Raw genomic sequence first — 22,330 nt, forward strand, 5'->3', positions numbered from 1 at the left:
AACGTTAAAAGAGAGAGAAGTATTCTTAGGAAAGAATGGGTGGTGGTTCGTGGGCTAATTCTACATTCTTCACGAAGTGTCTGAAACGAAGCAGCTATTTCTCCTCTATGGCCACTTTTGAGCCATCTGATGGGTCCTGATTTTCGGTTCCCGCGAGACTTGCATGTCAAGAAACGCACCATCGAGGTTAAAAACAGCAAAATCCAATTCCTCCGCCATTTTTGTCGATTTGTCAGAGAGCCTAAAAGCCAAAATTTAACCCAAAACTAAAAGGCAAGAACAATATGATGAATATCAAGGCATTGTTGACGAGAGGTGTTCGAAACTTAACCGCTGTAACGAAGACTTCTTCGTCTTCGTCTTCTTCTTCTCGTTCCTTTTATTGCTCTCTTTCTTCAACCTCCTGTTCAAACGCATCCCGGCCTTCTTCCGGCGTCGTTTCAGACGCGTCTACTGCTGCTGCTGACGTTGACGATGTCGTTCAAGAAGAAGAAGATCAGGATCTGGTGTACTCCGACACCGTTGCTCACGTTGCTTCTTCGATCCTCAAGCCCGCCATTCCCACTCTCCTCCAGCCACGGGTAGTCGTTTACGACGGCGTCTGCCACCTTTGCCACCGAGGTTGCATCCTAATCTTTTTCCAAATACTTCTTTTTGTCCTCCTAGGGTTTCTTTTTCACCCATTTCATATCAACCTTTTTTTTATTTTTATAAATTTTATAATTATTGGATGATGCTTTTTAGTTGTAGTTGTTCCGATGGAAATTGGAATTTGGAAGGGGAAGAAGACATCACGACTTGGCTCTGTTTTGGTGGCAATAGAATTTATAAGCTTTATGTAATTGAAGAACAATTCCATCAAATTGAGGTAGCACAATTTTGTCACAAATATCACATCCGGGTCAATTTGACAACAAGTGGAGCTGATAGTAGTGTGCTACTTTCTTTTAATGCTTCAAGCACCATAACAATGGAAAAATCAAAGTGATTTTCCCCTTACTATTTCTTTCTTTGTAGTAGTTACTTTCTTCAAGACCCCGTCTCCCTTTTCCAGCCCCAAGAACAGTCACATCCTACTCTCTCTCTTTCTTAATAACGTATTTTGAATTTTGATGATACTTTCTCGTTTGGTTTTGCGTATTGCATTAAATTCTGGGAGTGTATCTTTGGTTTATGATGTAGCGATTTAAAATTAGATATTCTGTGTGTACAGGGGTGAAATGGGTGATTGAAGCGGACAAGTACAGGAAGATCAAGTTCTGTTGCCTTCAATCGAAGGCTGCCGAGCCATACTTGAGTCTGTGCGGCGTTGACAGAGAGGATGTTCTCCGTCGCTTTTTGTTCATCGAAGGCCCGGGCTTATATCACCAAGCATCAACTGGTTAGAACCCTCATCCGCTTGTGTTAGTTACTCAAAAATCTGATTCTTTGGAGGAGAAACTCTGCATCTAAAAGTGTTATTTGGGTAAGCTTGGTTTGTTTTTTATGGATTGTGTTTCTAATGAAATTGTCAAAAATCACCTGGGAAGAGAAGAATTAGAGGTTCTCTTTGACCGCTTTTTGTTTTTGGGGTCTCCTGGCTAAATCATAATTGGTAAAAGGGGGGATGAAGTTTTTATGATGTTGCTGGAGAATGCTTACCGTATATCAGAATGGATTCTTTACTCTTCTGTGCATGGGTTTGTTCAAGAGAAGTTCTCTTGTTTAAAATTGTGGAAGTCTTTTGGTTACAGCCTAGGCCTCCCCTTCTTATTGTTCCACTCGTTTACAGTGAGGATGATAGAGAACAACTAAATGTGGCCTAAGGTCAACATTTTGAAGTATTAGCATTCTTTATGAATGTGCCCAAGTTCTGGACTTAGAATTAATCTGATTTATATTGACTACTGCTGATTACCCTTGGATCCAAATCTATTTAATTAATGGCTGTGATGGGCATTGGATATGGCTTTTCTATTATGTAAGCTGTGATACCCCAACCCCATATTGAGCAAGTATAGGTGGTGAATGATATCTCATATTACTTAGGAGAGAGAAGTTATTACTCTTTTAAGGGTTCCAATTGTAGCATTGACTTGTCATTTTGGAGTTGGCCTAGATGTGGCTTAGGCCTTCTTTGGAGCTTTACAAACGGTATCAAAAGCAATCCCACCTACCAAATGGAGACATAGGAACAAAAGACCAGGCCTCTCGTGCCTATCCATTAGTAAGCAGGTTCCATTGAAGCCCTCATGAATACTAGCCTGGTCGCTAAGCCCGATCAGAAGACGTGGGACTTGAACCATGTCACCTATGATAGTTGCCGGGAACTTAAGGAGGGAAAATTGTGATACCCTATAATGAGTGAGTGTAGGTGGTTGATGGATCCCCACATTATTTGGGAGAGAGAAGTTCTTGCCCTTTACACTTTATAATGATTTCAAGGGGTACAAATTGTACCATTATCTAGTCATTTTGGAGAATTAGTCTGATATAGCTTGAGCCTTTATTGGGATGCTACAAATGGAAGGTGAGTGAATATAGGTGGTGCATAAGATCCCATATTGCTTGGGAGAGAAGTGTTTGCTCTCTATAATAATTCCAAGGTGTTCCAATTGTACCATCGACTAGCTCTTTAAGTATGGCCCAAATGTGCCTTGGGACTCCTTTGGGATGTTTCAAATTGTATTAGAGCCCATTTCAATTAGAAATGTGAGACTTGAGCTGTGCCACCTATGATGGAATAACTCGACGAGGGTGTCGGGAATTTAGGGAGGGGAGATTGTGATACTCCGTAGTGAGTGAGTGAGTATAGGTGATGAATGGGATTTCACATTGCTTAAAAGAGAGAAGTTCTTGTTTTTTATAATAATTTCAAGGGGCTCCAATTGTTTCATTGACTTGTTCTTTTGAAGTATGGGCTTAGATGTGGCGCAGGCATCCCTTGGGGTATTACATAAGCTGGTCTAAAGACCTTCCAAAAAATTGATTCAGATTAACTCGCAAGGACGTGTTATTTTATCATCTGCACTTTGTCTATTAGACAGTTTCTTCTAGTTAGCTTATGGATAATTCTTGTCATCTCGGGTCTGGTTATATGTACATCTATGGTGTTCTGTTTTGAAGCTTTGCATTAAACCCAGATTACTAACTCTTCATTCTGGTGTAATCTTTGAACAAAAGATGAGCGGGCAAAGGTAGTGTCATTGGACCTGAACGTTCAGTTGAAACGGTTATATTCCTGGGGATTCATCACTGTTTGATCCCGCAAAATTTTTTCTTATCACTCTTAACTGATCCCATATTTTTACATTGTAGCAGGAATGCTGTGCCGTATAAGTTCCAAATGAACTTAATCTGTCAGAAAATTTCATGTATCTTAATGACTTGAGATAATTTAGGGCTCGTTTGTTTTCAGAGATGAGATGAGATGAGATGAGTTGAGATTAAAGTTAAAAAGTTGAATAAAATATTTTTAGAATATATTTTTTAATATTATTTTTATTTTGGGATTTGAAAAAGTTGAATTGTTTATTTTATTTTGTATGGGAATTTGGAAAAGTTGTAATGATGAAGTGAGATGAGATGAAATGTTTCCTGAAAACAAACGAGGCCTTAGTGGTTTTAGTGCATCATATCACAAACTCAGAACTTCACTTAAACTTACGGATGGAATTAGTCATGTTTAGTCTTTGTTTCCTACTTGTCAAAGAAGTAGTTTTATACTCTACTATGTAGTTGTGACAGTGATTATGAAATCTAATTTTTGGAGTAATGTAATTGTGCAGCTGCCTTGAGAGTAATGTCATACTTGCCATTGCCATACTCTGCTTTAAGCACGCTAATGGTAGTACCAACTCCACTTAGGGATGCCGTCTACGATTATGTAGCCAAGCGAAGATATGACTGGTTTGGGAAGAGTGAGGACTGCTTAGTTTTGCGAGAGCAAGAGCTGCTTGAACGTTTCATTGATAGGGAAGAAATGATGGATCACAGTCGGTCAGATTTGTAATAATTAGCTTCCGAAATTGCTATACGTACCCACTTTTTTGCTTGTAGACGATGTCTTGGCTCATATTCTTAAGGAGACGGAGAAATCTGAAGTTGTACATGCGGGGTGTTGTGGAGCAGAGCCGTTTGTTTTGAGTTTTATTACTGGGATTATAGATGATTAGATACTGCTCAACGCGATTCAAGTTCAATACTTTTGACGTTCTATCAAACGTTACTGTATTAAATAGGGTTGGTAATATGTGACATTACTTGTGGTGCGTACAAGCACTGCTTGTCTAGTTAGGATTTGACGGAACTTGAAGTGTCGGAACATGCAACACAATATCACATATTTTTGTTCATGACAGTTATGGATGCAGTGCACCTATATGCATTTGACAATAGGCTGTATTTGCAACAAGTTTTTTTTAACAATACACAAGTACCAGAATGCTATATTCCAAAACATAATCATGATTTCATAAATATTCATATATCCAAAACTATACAATAAGTTTGAATCAAAACATGTACTAGAGATTGCACTCAATAAGTGTAGACATCAACTAGAATTATTGAGCTAAATTACTAAGCCGCTCATGTAGCTCCGTTATGATCTCCAAAATAATGTCTAGAAAATGGAGGATCGACTCCATTGCTCCTTGTGCATCCTTTGTAGTCTATTTGACCTCGTTCAATTGTTCAAGTGTTGATCCTCTATCTTTTGACATATCGCCTACTATTATGAAGAGAATGGTAATTGAAACTACTACAATGATGTTATAAATCTCAAACAAGTAAGGTTCTTAAACTACCAATGGTATGAATGGGCACGCATGACAATAAACGACTTGTATGCTTATGACATAGACTTAAACATGCAGGACATGACTTGAAAGTAACATGACTTGACATAGAAATAACATGACTTAACTTGAACGTGGCATGACTTGACATGAATATGAGACCTTGTTAATATTGCATGTTTGTTTACGTAAACTGTGTATGCTTCACTACTCTCCAAGGGCTATATGCTCCTGTCGATACTATATCACATCACAATCATCTATGTATGAGTACGTGTTAAAGGTTTTATATAAACACTCAGGCATACGAACTAACCCCAACAAGAGTATTTAGTGTGGGATACTTAGGTAGTACAAATTAACCATTACAAGAGTATTCCTTCCCACTCGTTTGAATTAATCATTACCATGGGTTAAGTGCTTGTAAAAAAAGTTTGGCACCATTGGCTTTGGGTACCTTGACTTCATTTTGGAAATCAGTTTTATGTCTCATTTAAAACTTGTTGACTATACTTTGTCAATCTAGGTGAGGTGTTAAAAAAAACAAAAAATTGATTGAATCTGACCAAAGTGGTGGATTCGGTTTGGTTTTTAAGCAATCTGGTGTGGTACTAGTTTTTAAGAACCAAAACCGGTCCTAAACCAGAGCGATACCAGTTTTCATATTTTGAAAACGGTTTAAATCGAACTGGACCGGTTTATATATTTATAATTTTTTAAATTATGTATAATTTTTTTATATTATATTATATATATTATATTATATATATTATATACTAAATTATTAATTAATATAATATGAAATTCTAATTTTATCATTTAAGTCTATTAATCTTATAACATAAAATTAATATAACATATGATATAATATAAAATTAATCATGATATAACATATAAATTTTAATTTTATAATATAAAATTAATATAATATAAAATCTTAATCTTAAATATAAACATTAATATTAAATTATTAATATATATATATCAATGATAAATAAATTTTTAGCATAATAAATTATACTATATGTATTCTTTTTGTAAATATATTTTTACACATTTAATCATATTATATACTCATATAAAGAGTCTAGAACTTATATAGACTATAGTTAAATTTAATATTATACTAATATGTGTAATTATTATAAAATAATATAGTTATACTATAGTATAAATAAACTAATAATTTAGTATATATAAACATTATATTATTGCTAATATATATAATTTGTAAAACGGAAAAAATGGGATCAAACTGAAACTGGACAAATCGAAAGTTTCGGTTTCAATAGTGAATCGGTCCGATGTCGGTTCTTAAAATTTCAAAATTGTGTATACCGATTCGGTTCTAAAATTTATAAAATGGACCAAACCAAACTAGTTACATACTTAAATTCAGGGGATTCCACATCTAATTTAAACCTCCAACATAAAGAAGAGAGTTCTACTAGAATAATCATTCATCCTAGCATTGGAGTCGTGATAAAACATAACAATTCATGCATGACTAAGAAATATTTTTGTGACATGCTTGTATTCTTATGATGTGGCATTCATGGCATGTAACATAAAATCATGTAACAGATGACATGTAACTTAACAAGGTGACATAGCATTCATGGAATGTAATAGATATAGATATGTAACAGATGACATGGGATTCATGTAATAGATGATATGAGATTCGTGTAACAATAAACATGCAATGTATGACATGGCATTCTTGTAACAGATAAACATATAATAGATGACATGTCAATCGTGTCACTATAAATGTGTAATCGACATGGCATTTGTGTAGCACATAAACATATAACAGATGACATTGCATACGTGGAATAGATAAACATATAATAGAGGACATGGCATTCATGTAATAGATGAACATATAACAGATGATTTATGATATGACATGGTATATTATAACAGTTACAATAAGCATAAGTGGCATGAATATAAATCATAGTAGCCTTACCACTATATATAGTTAAAAATATTGAGAGTAATTTACAATCTAACTTACAAATAAACATATAATTAATAACATCATGATCATGACATGTGATAGATATTCCTGCTTGATATACATAACAACCTGGCATGGTATAACATAATTCAATTTACAAACTTAAAGGAAACATGAACATAACTTGCATGGATCTTACCATCATACATACATAAGCATACTATAAGTAAGTTAGAGGCTAATTTATTGTTATGTCGCGTAACGTAAAGCAAAGTGTAAATGAGTGTGAACTGAAGTTAGAATGTCTCATTAATTTTTAATAGTCTAGTAAATAACCTGATTCAGAGAGAGAACACTTGAAAACATAAAACTTACTAACTTATGGCTAAAATTGCAAAATTACCCCTCTACATGTAGGAAATTATAATTTTGCCCCTAAAATAATGATTTTGCATATGAACTCCAAAACTTACCAAAATTTATATTCATTGTGTAAATTTTATCTTAAATCCAAATATCGAAGAAAAATTTAAAACAAATCACAACCATGCCAAACATCACTTGGTCGATTCACCCTTAAGCCAAAAACATCACTTTTGTTGCTACTTGACCTTCCAGCATACTAGCATGCTTAAATCGATTTTATCAACTCTCGTAAATCATATCTTATGTTTTAAAATCATGCAAAAAATCAAAATACACATTTCATAAAAACTTAAACTTATCATAACTAGGAAAATGCCAAAACATCAAAACTAAGTCAAAATGAACCAACTATGGATATTCTTGGTCTAACACTTTCAAATCAACTTCAAGGACTCCAAAAGTCCATAAACACTCTCCTAACATGTACATCATCCAAACCTAAGTGATAGTATGCTTGATTAAATAACCAAAAATCACAAAATACAACCTATACAATTGATTTGCATAAAAATATAAAACCATGTATAACATGCTTTAGACTTAGAATAAAGTGACTAGATCCTTGATTTTTATACAGTAAATCTTCAAATAACAAAACCATATACCTCATATTCAAGTTATAACATGATCGAATTATTAAATCTAGCATGTCATGGCAAATATTTCATCCAAACCAATCTTCATATCTGAGAGCCTCTAGATTGAGTTTAAACCAGACTCTTACATGTTTAACAACATTATAGCAAATATCTAAACCGATATTATCAAAAAATATTCTTGACACATAAATAAAATCCTTAAGAACCACATATATGAAAATCAAAGCCCTAAGATCAAGTTTCTAAAACCAAAATCACAACCTAAGCCAAAACAGAAACTGTTTTGAGCTATATGGTTTCTATCACTTTGAAATCATAAAATCTCTTTCAAACATTACTAACATGCTTTGAATCCAATTCTATCTTGCATATAAACATGCTAAAATTTAACCATAGCAAGATATACCCATCATTTCACGAAAAAGTTTACAAAACTTTCAAAATTCCACACAAACATCAAAACTGTCAACACCTAGACCTTCCCATCATCAAACCAAACTTTCACCCATCAAAACTCCATGAAAAGTTCACAACACACACCCAAATAAACTAGACTCAATATAAAAAAAATATATAAGAGGACTGAGCCATAGGAAATACTCACAAAGGGCCTAGAATGCAAGAACCGAACTGTCCAGAAAAACTGCCTCTCAACTCTCCCTCGGTTTGCTCTAGGAAAACAAGTGAAAAGTGGTTTAAGTGTGAAATGAAATTGTGAGGGGCATGGGGTGTATAGTAGGGGCTGAATTAGTGGTTAAGTTATGACACTTCAATGGGAGAGGTTTCAAGTAGAGGAAAAAGTGTTGAAGTGAGGGCTGGAAAATTGGCTACAACCGAATGGGTGGGGCTAGTTTGTAGGCTTTTTTACTTGCCATCAAGCCGCTATTTGTGGTTGATCCTAAGGTGGCATGACACCCTAAGTATGGTATTGTAAGAGGGAAGAAATTCTTCCAGAAAGCTTGGCCTAAGTTGGGTTTTCCAATGAACTAAAAAGGGACTAACCGAAATGCACTTAGTTTGGGGTCTAGTAAGGGTTTTGGTCAATGCTCAGTTCAAATCAAACTTTTCTTGATTAAACAAAATTAACAAGATATAAGGGAGTGGTTACGGGTGTATGAGTTTATAATTGAGTGGTTAATTGTGTGAGGAGGTGATTTAACCAAGTGATAAAACACAATCAAAACTAAGTGGTATAAGATTTGGAAACCAAGTTTAGGGTTTCAACCATCACACAGGGTTTAGGGTTTTGGTGGGATTCCATTGGTTTGAGGTTTCATTAGGGTTGAAATCCTTTTTTAGTTGACCAAATAATATTTGGTTGGGTGGAATAGTGTTTAGTGTAAGAGGCAAGATGGCATGGCTTGAATCACACTCAATTTCATCACATTTGTCCTAGAGGCATGATGGCACGTCTTGAATCACACTCAATTTCATCACATTTGTCCTCCACTTGACGTGTGTCCTAAGATTTCCAAATGGATAGCTAGGATTGTGCCACATGTCTAACTAAAATGTAATCCTAATGATTCTAAGTAGATTTGGACATCTTACATAGCAATTTGACAATTGTTTAAACTAATTGTCATGTGGCGCTCCCTTGAAGGGTTACCATTCACCCTAAAAACTTGAAGTTTTTTATTGCACCATAAAATTTTAAATATTCTTATGAGTCGAATAGTACAATTCGTTTTAAAAAAATTATACTCCTAAGTGCCTTCATTAAATCAAACCAAATTCCGTCTTCATAGTAGAGCGGGATTCGATATCGTTACGGACAAAAACCTCATTGATTGCTCGATTCATCATGAATTTGTTTCGGGTCGTTACACGACCTGTAAACTCAACACGAATATAACAAGAAATTAGTGGATTTGGATTTGATATAAATGAGATTAGTTCAAAACAGGTTGATTTATTAAGACACGATTAATAAATAGATCGATAATGGGTCAACCCGCAATAACCCGTTTAAATTTTATTTCAAAATTACAATTTTATTTTTTTTGGGCTGTAATATTAATATTTCTCAATATGATTATGTTTTTATTATTAAGATTGTAATTTTGGACTTATGCTCATATTTATTACTATTGGATTTGTAATATTTGTTTTATTATATGTTAAAATCCAAAAAATATTGATATTTTTTGTCAGTAGGTAGTCTATTTTTTTTTAGATATATTGTGGCTACTAATAAATATAGATTTTAGTTTTTATGTGAAATTATCTTAATTAAGCCAAATAGATAATGTGGATTAGTTTAACCCATTTATATAAAATGGATTGAAATGAATCATATCATGTTGACAAATTTTTAATTAATTATTAAAAAGGTAAAAAAGGTGACAACATAACTTTTAATTTAAATGGATTGTGTTAAGATTTAAAAATCTAACCTGTTTAGTTTAACGGGTCGGATCGGATTCACCCAGTCAAATGCCTACGACTGCACCAGATTGGTTTTGGACCGTGTATGAGAATTTTTATTTGAATTTTCTAAATTCTCCTCACTAATCAAAACAGATCATCCACTCCGTATTCCAGTCATCAAATATGTTCTAATATACTTTTTGAGACCCAAACAATCAAAATAATGAAATCGCGATAACATATTAAGAATCATACTTATGTTGTCAGAGAGGTGATCATATTATATTAGAACAGTCAAATTTGCTTGGTCCCCATTGTTGCGTACGAGAAAATCCCTCCCTTGAAGGAGACTAGGAGAGAAGCGAAATCAGATCATGAGAATCGCAGTCAACTTCAACGTTAGACATGCCTTTCATCTCTCAATCTGAGTATTTGCTCTACTTTTCTGCTAGTTCGAACTTTGTTTTGAGGACCATACTACTGGAAACAGACGGAGTGTGGCTAGGGATTCGATTTTGAGAAACTGATTTCGCAAGGGAGAGAGGAGAAAATGGGAGAAGTCGACCAGAAATCAGCTGGAATGTGGTCCAAGATGGAACAGGTACCTACCCGTGCCAATTACTGTTCTGGCACGGATAATTCCGGCCAGAACGGAACGATTTTTGAAACTTTGGTTAAATCACTGGTAGTTTATATCGAAGTTAGCAATGAAGTTTTCTAACTCACCACTCCAAACTTTTTGTCTCGTGGAGAATTTGTATAAATTCAAGTTGTAACCTAAACTATCAAAATTATTAATTTGTATTTTAAATTATTCCAGTTTTTCAATTTGCACACCAAACTATCAAATGGCATTACTCTTTTCTTCTAATATACAAGACTTGGTGGATATTATAAATTACAAAGAAAGCCTGCCCAAAAACTCTTTTTCCCTCTCCCTCTTTCTCTCTCTAACAAAAAAGTGAGAGTTTTCCTTGTCTAATAGTGCAAACCAAGTTCGGTAGACCCTCCTATATACAGCATGCTCATGCAAACTCTGTTCACTGCTCAAAGATTTCTTTCATGTGGTTCAAGCCAAGGAAATCCCAGGAAATCAAACACCTCTTTCTCTGTCTCAAATTTCAAACTTGCACTAGCTCTTGTGCCCTGCGAGTGCAGATGGGACGATACATGCTTATGCTAAATGAACTGCGGAAAAAAGGAAAATAGGCGTTTATAGCAAACACCTACAAAGCAAAGTCATTACCCGTTTACTGCCTGAACTGTGAGTAGCTGGAAACAGCCCTGTATCATCAAGCCGGAATCCTTTAGATTCTGCCACCAATCTCAACCTGCAACCAAGCATCAAGCAGAATGGTATAAAGTTTTACTCAACCATGGATTGTTTTGAATTTGTTCAAAAATATATACATAAATAAATAAATTTCATGAATGAGCCATTTTCAGTCACAAATGTGGTTAAACTGTAAGGAAAAATTTAATAAAGGCATTTAAAATGAGAAGCAAATGAAGTGTGTAGCACAGGAAAGTGCATCAATTGGTAGGGGGAAAAAGTAAGGTGCGGGGTATGGTTCTGAAGAACTCAGCATCAGTCTGTTAGCAACAAAGCAAAGCAAAGCTTGTCAGTAGTTCTGAATAAAGCCAGTTGCTTGTTTCTGTTTATGATAAGCTGTCTTTCCAAGATATTTTAGGTTAGGAATTTTTTTTTGTAGTATATTACCTAACAGCTACATGTATTGAAAATTTGAAACCGATAAAATCCTATGCAGAGGATGTCAAAAAAAAAAAAACAGGGGATAAAATCCTATGCCGAGAGATGTTTTGTGAACTTTTGATTCCATGAAAGGAAACCATTTCGTGAACCTGAAAATTTAGTTAACTACAGAGTTAGTATTTTATTAAAATAAAAAACATACCTCCTATTCAAGACATCATTCCCTGTCCAAGCGATTAGTCCAAATGCATATATGTCTCTTGGGAATACCTACAAGTGCAATATAGACATTAAAGTATCAGGAAATCAATTGTATACATTTTGCAATTCAACATAACACAACTAAAACCTGTATAGAGCCAAAGGTGGTCTCTTAATCATAAAAACCAAAAGTTAACTTAAAGAATTAACATGGAAAGACATTATTCCTGTTAACACTAGTAATACAATTGCATGGGGTATTAAAAGATATGAGAAATGGATCAGTAGAGGTTTCTTCCCATTGTGTTACTAGAGGCTAAGGAACCCAAAACTCAGAGAATCCTCCCAGAAATAGCCAACGATGCATTGGGATATGGGGGTAAACATATAAGTAAATCACCAGTAGATATACAAGTGTTGATGACTGTTCTGGTAATTTTTTACAGGATACCATCAAGTACCTTAAAATCTATTCGGTGGCGTAGCTCACGTCCAGGATATGTGCATAGTCCAAAGTATGTGTCAACACCATGATCAGTACCCTGTGCACATTTTGCATAAAGAAGTTAATGGATCATATCACTGCAAGTCTGAAACATAGAAAGATACATGCATGACAGAAAAGCAGAAGGAAATGGCTTAAAATACACATAAATTTTCTGCAGATATGATTCTTTTCTTTCTTCTTTCATTTTTCGTTTCTAATTTACAGATGATTGAGTTAAGAAAGTTTGAGGATCTTTTACTTTTTCTTCTTTTAAGTCTTCTTTTCAACCAAAAGAGAAATGATACTTGGACAGTATATAAAATGACAAGTTATTTCGTTATCCCATTTATCATAGACTTTATAACTCAAAATATACTTTCTGACTGACCTCTTGATATATAAAAGCCGACAAGTGACTGAAACTACTTGAAATAGAATCAGACAAGTGTTGGAGGATCAATTATTCTAAAAACTTAAAACTTAAAAGCACAACTCCAACAATACATATCAAACTAACACAAATTGGCACCACCTTGCCTTTATATGTGCAGCCAGAATCTGCACATGGAGCCCAGAAACAGAAACAAAAAGCCAACAAGTTTCCTAGGACTCAAAACAGATGTTTCATAGTGAAGACAAACTTTGATACCATGTTAAAAAATCAATAATCATAAAAGTTTAAACTTATAGGAACTCAGCCCCACAATGTCTATCAAGTTAAGACACTAACCGAACATCACAATGATTCATTTTCCATAACTGCATAATCCAGTTTGCAAAAACAAACTAATAGTGGTCAATGTACACAAGGTTTAGAAAGAAAGGCATTCAAAAAGTAGATACTCCTTAAAATTACCTAATTAAAAAAAAACCCTTCTCATACACAACATTCCATCCAAGAAATGAAAATCTCGTAAAGAAAAATCAAACAAAAAATTACCTCCTCGCTGTGTGTACTGAAAACCAAATCCTCTCTTAAGAACTTCATATCCTTTAAATGCTTGACATATTTTGATAGAAAACCTCCATGACTGTAAGTTCAGAGCATATTAAACCAGAATTTCATAACTAATACCACACACATTACTGTTAGAAAGCAGGAAGACAATGTAAGTATAAAAGAGTGTAAAAATAGTACCGGGGTGACAAAAAACAAAAACAATAATGTTAAAGAAAATGCCAGCAAGAAGCTGCATCAATTAAATAAGAAGCATGTCAATGAACCAGAACAAAGAATTGCAAACACTCCAGCAAATGAAGGTCAATGCAATTCTGCTTTTTGCAAATATTGAATTTATGATCTCTCATCATTAAAAAAAAAAAAAAAAAAAAAAAAAAAAAAAAAAAAAAAAAAAAGAAGAAGAAGAAGAAAGAAGCTCTCATTGAACCTTGTATGCTGCAGAAAAACTGTGTTGATACTTGTAGATATCTAGTAATACAATCTATTTACTTGGGGAACCAAGATTGGCCAGATGTATGGCGGATGGTCAAAAGCAAATAAGGTCCATGAATAAATGTCTTATATTTCTCTCAACTGGACCACAAAATTTCTTCAACAATCTTTTTTATTTATATCAGTACATCTCTTACAATCTTTTTTTTTTTTTCTAGTAAGTTAACTGTATTTCACTCTTTCAGGGAAGAAGAATGTATCAGAAATAGAACAAAAGCTAAATTTAGGAGAGGACACAGTTGGCCTGCAGCAATCTGATCTCCTCTAAGATCAACACACTCAACACAAATAAATATTAAAAATGAAGCAAATATAAAAGGTGCATGACACACTAAGAGAAGGAGCTTGCACCTCTTCCCATCAGGATGTGTAATTATAATGTCTAAATCCCCACAGGAAGCTTTTCCACGTCTAAATGATCCTCCACATATAATTACCACCTTCAAGACAGACATCAAAATGGTAGAAATGTAGAATTACCCATCCTCCACATATAATAATCACCTCCAAGACAGATATTAATAATGTAGAATAGCTCTTATATGAAAAAGCATTGTGAATGCTAGAAAAGTATAAACATGGCCAAGCCTTGAGGTATGCCCCTCAATGAATTATATCTAGATCCACATGTGATCAAATATCAATCATAAAACAGAATTAAACTATGCATATAACTGGTTCATCCAAAAATATCTGATTAATAAATAAATTTATAATGACACATAAAGGATGATAAATTACATTTATTGCCAAGAAGTTCTTGATTTCAATGACATTCAGCTGGAAAGGATTTGCTCCAAAGAAAAAGTTAGGGTGCTCACCCCGGGCAGAACATCCTCCCCAACTTTCTGAAGAAGAAGCTCCATCTCTTGAACCTGTAGAATTGGAAATACATTAAAAAATATCCAGGGTGAAGGAGATCCAGAACTTACAGATGAGAAATTCCAAGCAGCATCATGAAGATCAGACCTCATGGCGCGGAATCCTCTGCTTGATATCATCAAAATATTTCAACCCAATTCTTTGTGAATTCGTCAATGATTCCTCATTTTGCAGATCATCTAGTGCACAATATCCTTTTTCATATAATTTAAGTGCAGTGGCTGGACCGATACCCCAAACTTCACCGAATAAGGTGATTGTCCGTACCTGAAAATAACAAGGCAGCAACAAGAGATCAAAATGAAGTATGAAGAACTATAGTTACATGTATTTTTTTTTTTTTAATCTCCAGTTCTATATAAGTGGGTAAAAAATCGTTAAAAAATAAAACCCCCTCCAAATTAGAGTTAAGCTGCTGCCTCGCTGGTAACTTTCATAAATTAGGTACGCTTGGGTAATGAGATGAGATGAGAAATTCTCAAAACTTCTCACAATTTCCTTCCCAAACATCACTAAAACATAATATACTTTTCAATTTCAAATCTTCAACTTTTTCATCTAATCATTACCTAATCATTACAACTTTTACAAACTTCAAAACAAAATGCAAAAATCAATACAACTTTTTGAAACTTCAAAAAAAAATTAAGAAATTATGTTCAAACAATTTTTTAACTTTATAATATTTTTATTCAATTTTTTCTCTCTCCTTTCTCAAAACCCAATAAAACATCTTAACTCAAACCATTTCACTGCTATTCGCAGACCATTTCACTACTATTCACAAAATTTTGAGATACTCCAAATGTCCAAACGAGTCTCAAGCTTTATTTAACATATAAAAAACCAAGATTAGAAAAAGAACAATAAAATTGTGAATGAAAATAAAGAATTTAAACAAGACAGATCAAAATGTAGGGTTTCAAAGCAAGAAAAAATAAATATCCACCATCCTTCAAGCTTTATGATTAAAGATTTCACTTAAAACTACATAATACTGAAAGAGAAGCTCCATAATCTAAAAACACTAGGAAAATTTATTAAGAGTATTAGATTATTCCATCATTATCATTCGAAGACCATGTTCAAGAATATAAGTCCAGACTAGAGGAAAATGAAGTATAGAAATTCCAACTACTTACACATAAAGATGGCAACAAGAAGAAGATACTCAACAATTAGAATGAGTGCAAAGCATTATTTTGATGAATAAAAGAGTGTAAATATATTATGAGGCCTTAAGCACTACATGGTAGAAATTCAGTTTTTACTGAGGACCTTTGCAACACCTTTTCATCCTTTTCAAAGTGCTCCAGCTTGGATAATTTTCCAGTTGTCACTATCTCCTGGATCTGCAAGTAATTACAAATTGCTTCTGTAAGCTTTAGCTGAAACAAGTTAAACAAGTTAAAACTTAAAACCTTTACTGTGCACCAGAAAATGCATACTTATAGAGCACAGCTTTCTCTAAATTCTGACCGATAAAAAAAAAAAGCTTTCTCTAAATTCTGACTACAACACCTGTAAGGATCCACCACTAATGTTGCAAATTGTGAGTTTCAACGTTGGCCTCACCACATTAGACTTTGTAGAGCACACATCGTAACTAAGTTTTACATACAAAACAACAAGTTAACTAAGTAAGCAACAATATCATGACGAGACTCACGACTCAGCAAACATATTTCCCAGTGAGTAACGATCGCATATACAACATTCAGAGAGGCAATGATGTTAATGAGAAACTACCCTATCATTCACACTTAAAAGGGGAAAAAGGAAGTAACTAAGAAACCATTCAGCTGTTCACATTGGAGAATAGACATGTTTAGTATCTGTATAAACGTCATGTGATGTACCTTTTGAGATGAAAGACTCAAACTTTTAAAAGACGAGCCCAGTAATGAACTGAGAACTCCTACGCATGAGGGTGATCACTTACATGATCTTGCAATGACTTTCCAATTGAGGGTAGGTCTTTGACCTGGTCTGCACTTTCAATTATGAAGGGTAGCTTCTCTATAACTGGGATAGCCTTGTAGTAGCTAAATGACCTCCGGTCATCACCCAATGCTTTCAGTTGCAATAACCACAGGACGTCAGCTCAACAAGAGAGCAAAGAAAAAGACAGCAGAGAATACAGGATTTTATTTTCACCTCTATATATGTCAATAAGCTTTTTAAATATCTCGGTTATGTTCCTGTTTAAATCAGGAGGACTATACGGCAAGGATGTCTGCAATGCACCAACCTGATTACAGATAGTAAAATTATTCAGCAGAAAAACTAACGCATAGATCTACAAAACAATTGTTGATGATAAGATATTATTTATCATCCCCCACTCCCAAAGTAACCATGCTTGTATGCTTTGTCTGCCAAGTATACAACAAAAAGTTTCAGGAATTTATCTGAATTATCTGCTGATGAAGCTTACGTCTTTATTAAGAGCATCAGGGGTGTTTCCACTGGTATTTGATGGGCTCAGAGTCTGAAATGAGTCATAAGAATCTCTAGGAGTACTTGGTGCCTCATATAGAGCATTGCTTTTCCCTTCTTCCTTGCTTTCTTCATCCATATTTTTTGAATCTTCAGCGGAAGACCTGATCTTTTTGCTATGTGATGGTTCATTATAGCTAGAAGAGTTTATGTTGGCTTCTTTAGGAACTAGAGACTTGTCTGGTGTGTTGTCTGCTTCTAGATCCAGATTTAGATAGTATGAATCCTCAGAGACCTTTTCCCCTGATCTCAAGCTGTCCTCTAGCCACTGATAAAGGAGAACACTCTGCAACAAATGAAGTCCCATCACAACTTCAAATAGCATTATAAGAAATGAAAAATCTTTAAAAATGCATTCATTGATGAATATGATGAAATTTTCTTGCCAACATGCTGATTTGATGGAGTGAAAGAAGTTTCAAAAGAAAAAAGAATTTATCCAAAACTAGTTGGAGCCTCCCCATAGAATAAATCTTGAAGCTAAATATCTGGCATAGACTTAACCAGGTTTTCTGGTCCTTCAAATCCCGTTTCTAAAAATCAGCCTCTTAAGTATGAAAGCACACTAGTAGTTTTAAGTGCAGTATGCATATATAAATGAAATAGATATATTTATATATAAATGAAATATAAATAAATAGAATAAAAGATTAAATACAATTAAAAAAATAAAATTCATTCGGGTTAGGGATTCATTGCGATTCTCAAAAGAAGATTTATTTCAGATAAACTGATAAACTAAAAGGGATCTACATCATGAACTATGTAAGGAGTCCAACACAACTATTAAGCACTTGGCACCTGATAAATACCCACTAATTTAGGCCTTTTCCGAGACATAATATTGGAGGCAAGAGATTATTTTGTACATCTAACTACAAATCACGAAATTGGACTAAAAAATCTGAAATTAGAAAAAACCATTAGAAAGCTTTTCCAATGAAAATAATAGCGCATTGAATGATAAACACTTAAATTTCGTACAGAACAACTTGTAACTCAGCTAACAAAGTTCATAGAAGGTAAAATGTGAAACTTGTAACCAAGACCGTATCAAATTAAACGATGCAACAACTCTAGGACCATGTAACAATTGCACAAAATGAATAACGCTGAATAGAGAGACAAAACCGGTGACTCACTCCCTTAAATCGTGTCAAGCGTTCAGCGTCCACTTGTTTGAGAAGGGCATCAGAGTTCATAGCAAATACATGAGTGACCCTTTTTGATAGGCGCTCTTCTATTGCAGCCCCCATTTGCACTAGTTTCTGCTTCCAAATCTTTAAGTACCCGAAATATAAATTTAGGAAAGGAAAATGCAAAGAAAGAGATTCAGATACGAAAAAAAATTTAAGCAGAATGGTTTGTGACAATACAAGACTGTGAAACCTGTAATCGGCGAGCCTGAACTCCGTTTTCAACTAAAAAAACTACCAGTCCTGCGAACATTCCATTTGGGTCGGAAGGGGGTGTTCGGTTTTTGGTTGGCTTTGGCGCCATCGAGTCTTCTCTGCTTCTTGGTGCCTTCGGTCGTCTTCTACAAGCTGCCAGGCTCCCTTCCGTAACCGAAAGAGGTTGGGCTTTGATACGCCGGGGACACTTGAGATTGAATAAATCCCATGCTCAGTGTAAGACACGCGTTGTCGCCACTCGCCCGTTTTATATTTGGGATCTAAAAATTCTAAAAGTTACACAACAATTACACGATTAATTATAAATTTATAAGATAATTATGTTTTATCTTCTGACTAATGTTTTATACGTGGCACATATTTGGCCTGTCAATGACCCGTGTTGAAACATCATTGGTCCTAATATAGTGTTTCTAGTTATTTTTCTTACTAGCAAAATTCTTACATATAGATCAATTTAATTTTTCTTAAGGTCACCTAGTCGTCCACCGTCCCGGCCCCACCTGGGCGGCATGGACAATCCCACCCGCCTATGCTAGGAGGGGGGCAAGGGGTCGGCCCTCGAGCTAGGCCCAAGCCCAGCCCAAAATGTGTGTGTAATTGGTTACCAAAATGATGTTATTTTGATAGTGAATTCTTTTTTTTTTATATATAAAAAAAAAATGAATGCTGAAACGGCGTCGTTTTGGAAGATTAAAGTTGAGAGTTCTCTCTTCCCCTCTCACATTCATTGAAATGGTGTTGTTTTGGGAGATTTAACCCTCTCTCTCTTTCCTTCTTTTCTATTTGCCTCTCTGCTTCTCTGTGCTCTGTGCTGTTGTCCTCTCTCCCTCTCATAGTTGTTGCGGTGGCACGGCCCATGTCTACATCTTCTCTTTCCCCTACTCTCTCTCTCCTCTTTGGCAGTGCGGCGAGAATCCGACAACGTTTAGGTTTTTTTTTTCATCCTTAGATCCTCAGATTTATGGCAGATGTATTGTGTTTTGGTTTTTTCTTTTTGCTAGTTTTGGTATTCAACGTGTATTATTGTGGATTTGAAATGGTTTTATAACTTTGTTCATTGTTGAGATGGTTTCCACCGTGTATTTAAATTTTTTTGTGTGTTTTTTTGGCTCCTGCCCCCGAGCACAAAGACGGGGGCCTCTCCCCCATGATGCAGGGGTGCAAACCCAACCCACACTATAAAAAGTTCAATTACAAAACTTAGAAAACAATTTGGTTTTAAGCAAATATGGAAACAAAAGACCTTTTTATGCTTAACCCTAAATCAAAGGTCCTGAATATTATCACTCTCTTGGATAGATCTCCTGCTCGGCTTCAAATATTAAATTCTAGTTGAATATCTAGTGATTCGTGATAATCAAATATGGGTCTTTCTACATACTAAATTGTGGTTTGACTACTATCCTATTCAAATTATGTGGCATGCATACTAACACCCGCAACATCATAAATTTTTTTTTAGAAAAAGTTCAAACATCCACAGTTCCTAATTTGTAGTGATACAAAACAAACAAGCATCATTTCCCTCCACATTTGGAATTGCCCAATTAGCTGCCATCCTCCACCTCGTGTATGTTATCGATCGAAAATTCCTTCCCGTCGAAGACCATTAATCGAAACTATTTCTTCAACGTATACCATCGTCTAGTGCTCCAAAAAGAAGACAACCTTTCTGGCTAAAACAAAGAACGAAACGTCCCCATGCTATCATCGCCATCCACTGCTCTCATATGTTTGGTGTTTGCTCTCCGACACAAACCAACGCCTGGCTTTGACCTTTTGAACAAACTAGGTAGGGCTAAAACATTTATTTTGCTCCAAAACAGTTGTCCATTGCTCCTGTTGCCACCCTTCACTGCATGCCAGGACATTTCATAGTTACCGACATCGAGCTACACTGGTAGGTACCATTTATTCCAACCTTTTTTTTTTTTGTTAATCACCTATATGATTTTTACTTTGTTCATGCCCTAGAAATTTCATTTGAGCGGCCTAGATACCCAGTGCTTTATTTGTTCATAGCATTCATGGATCGATCTTGTTTGTTTATTTACATGTGTTGTAGGATCATCTAAGTTGGCTAGCCAAAATGCTACCATGTTTAATAACACTTTTTTTTTTTTTTTTTTTTTTTTCTGTATGGCCAAAATACTCACAAATTTTATAGCACTTCTTTTCTCATTTGCAGCCAAAATACTCTCAGTTTCTAACATTTGAATATGAATGTGGGGATACTTTTAAAAGTTACACAAATAACCTTTGACAACTCTTTAACTCTCCAAGTTGACCCAGTAGGTGAGTTATTAGGCTTATTCAGTCTTCTTTTGTAAATCTTTTGAATCAATAGTTTTTGAGTGTTTTTATTTTATTTTATTTCACTAATGTTGATGAGGTTCAAATTGTATGCGATTTAAAGTTTCATGATAAAGCGTAAGATGCACATGTAAAGTACAAAATTATAGAGGACAAAAATGTTGAGGAGCCAAAGATAGGCATGATGTTTAAGTCTAGTGATGACCCCTTTTTTTATACTATAGGCAGTATACCAAGTAAAAAATAGATTTGGTATTGTTCAAAAAGGTTATAAGAAGGAAGCAAATGGGACTGTCAAATATGTCGCATTTGTTTGCATTCGTTAAGACTAGAAAAGAACCACTTCAAGAAACATTATCAAGCCAATGTCAACAACGAAAACAAGTTGAAAGGCAAAGATCAACGTCCATTTGAGTATTGATGGGAAGTGGTATTTTACCATTTAAGCATAATCACGATTTGAGCTCGGGGAAAGTAAGGTTTTTCAAATGCAACAAGCAAATGGATCCAATCATGAAAAAAGGCTTGAATGGAATGATAAAGATGGAATTGCAACGGGAAAAATTTTAATTCATTGGTCGTTGAGGCTGGGGTGTAATACCATGCATCACCCATTACCCTATTGAGAAGAAATTCCAAGATGTTTATACCACTACAGAATTTAAAAAGGTAAGATAAGAGTTTAGAGAGAAACTATACTATCATGAGCGTGAGGTGAACTGGACAAGCAGTTTATTTAAGTTTAGGGAGATTCTGTCTAGACATTCAATAGCTGTACTAACTGTGCGAAAAGTGACTTTATTGCCACCTAAATACTTGATAGATAGAGGAAAGATATCAAGCACATATATACTCTTATTAAGAGTATTTATGATGGCTTGAGTGGCAACCCTACTAGACAGATGTGAGAATTTGTGCAAGAAATTTTTTTGAACTAGCATTGATGATATCTACAAAGGTGGAGCATTATGTGGACGTGATGAAACACATTGGCATGTTAAAGGAGAAATATGGTGCATTGAGCGATGATTTGGTGGGGCAAAGTCGTAAAAGCGACAAGCCCTCTTGTGGCTCAGGACGAAGAGAAGCCTTCATCAAAGCAAAAGACTTCTACAGTAGAGAAAATGATCAAGGAATTATAAACAAAAAGTAAATATGAAAGTGACAAGAATGATAGGCAAAAGTGGAAAATAGTCAAACATGCAAAGTAAATTTTTAGATCTTAAA

At 34.8% G+C, this 22,330-nt stretch overlaps 2 protein-coding genes across 3 annotated transcripts; one reads left to right on the forward strand and one right to left on the reverse strand.

Annotated features, from left to right (window-relative positions):
* Positions 1-31: 31 nt before the first annotated feature.
* On the forward strand, positions 32-4,339 carry LOC121258129 (uncharacterized protein YuxK). Its single transcript, XM_041159502.1, has 3 exons — positions 32-621; positions 1,214-1,381; positions 3,768-4,339. Exons 1-3 carry the CDS (start codon positions 285-287, stop codon positions 3,989-3,991), a joined length of 729 nt encoding a protein of 242 aa, XP_041015436.1. The 5' UTR covers positions 32-284; the 3' UTR covers positions 3,992-4,339.
* A 6,578-nt stretch (positions 4,340-10,917) lies between these two features.
* LOC121258148 (DNA polymerase lambda) lies at positions 10,918-19,018 on the reverse strand. 2 transcript variants are annotated; one of them, XM_041159523.1, is made up of 15 exons: positions 18,765-19,018; positions 18,518-18,655; positions 17,314-17,661; positions 17,034-17,127; positions 16,819-16,949; positions 16,166-16,228; positions 14,964-15,143; positions 14,816-14,869; positions 14,346-14,434; positions 13,482-13,572; positions 12,516-12,596; positions 12,056-12,123; positions 11,386-11,470; positions 11,103-11,285; positions 10,918-11,050 (listed from the first exon to the last, which is right to left on the reverse strand). In XM_041159523.1, the coding sequence occupies exons 1-14, from the start codon at positions 18,873-18,875 to the stop codon at positions 11,187-11,189; spliced, it is 1,632 nt and encodes a 543-aa protein (XP_041015457.1). In that variant the 5' UTR covers positions 18,876-19,018; the 3' UTR covers positions 10,918-11,050; positions 11,103-11,186. The 2 variants fall into 2 exon arrangements, with proteins under 2 accessions (XP_041015457.1, XP_041015459.1); XM_041159525.1 differs by having other exon boundaries at positions 18,752-18,892.
* Positions 19,019-22,330: the final 3,312 nt, after the last annotated feature.

The sequence above is a fragment of the Juglans microcarpa x Juglans regia genome, chromosome 3S (genome assembly GCF_004785595.1).
Source record: "Juglans microcarpa x Juglans regia isolate MS1-56 chromosome 3S, Jm3101_v1.0, whole genome shotgun sequence".
Lineage (NCBI taxonomy): Eukaryota > Viridiplantae > Streptophyta > Magnoliopsida > Fagales > Juglandaceae > Juglans > Juglans microcarpa x Juglans regia.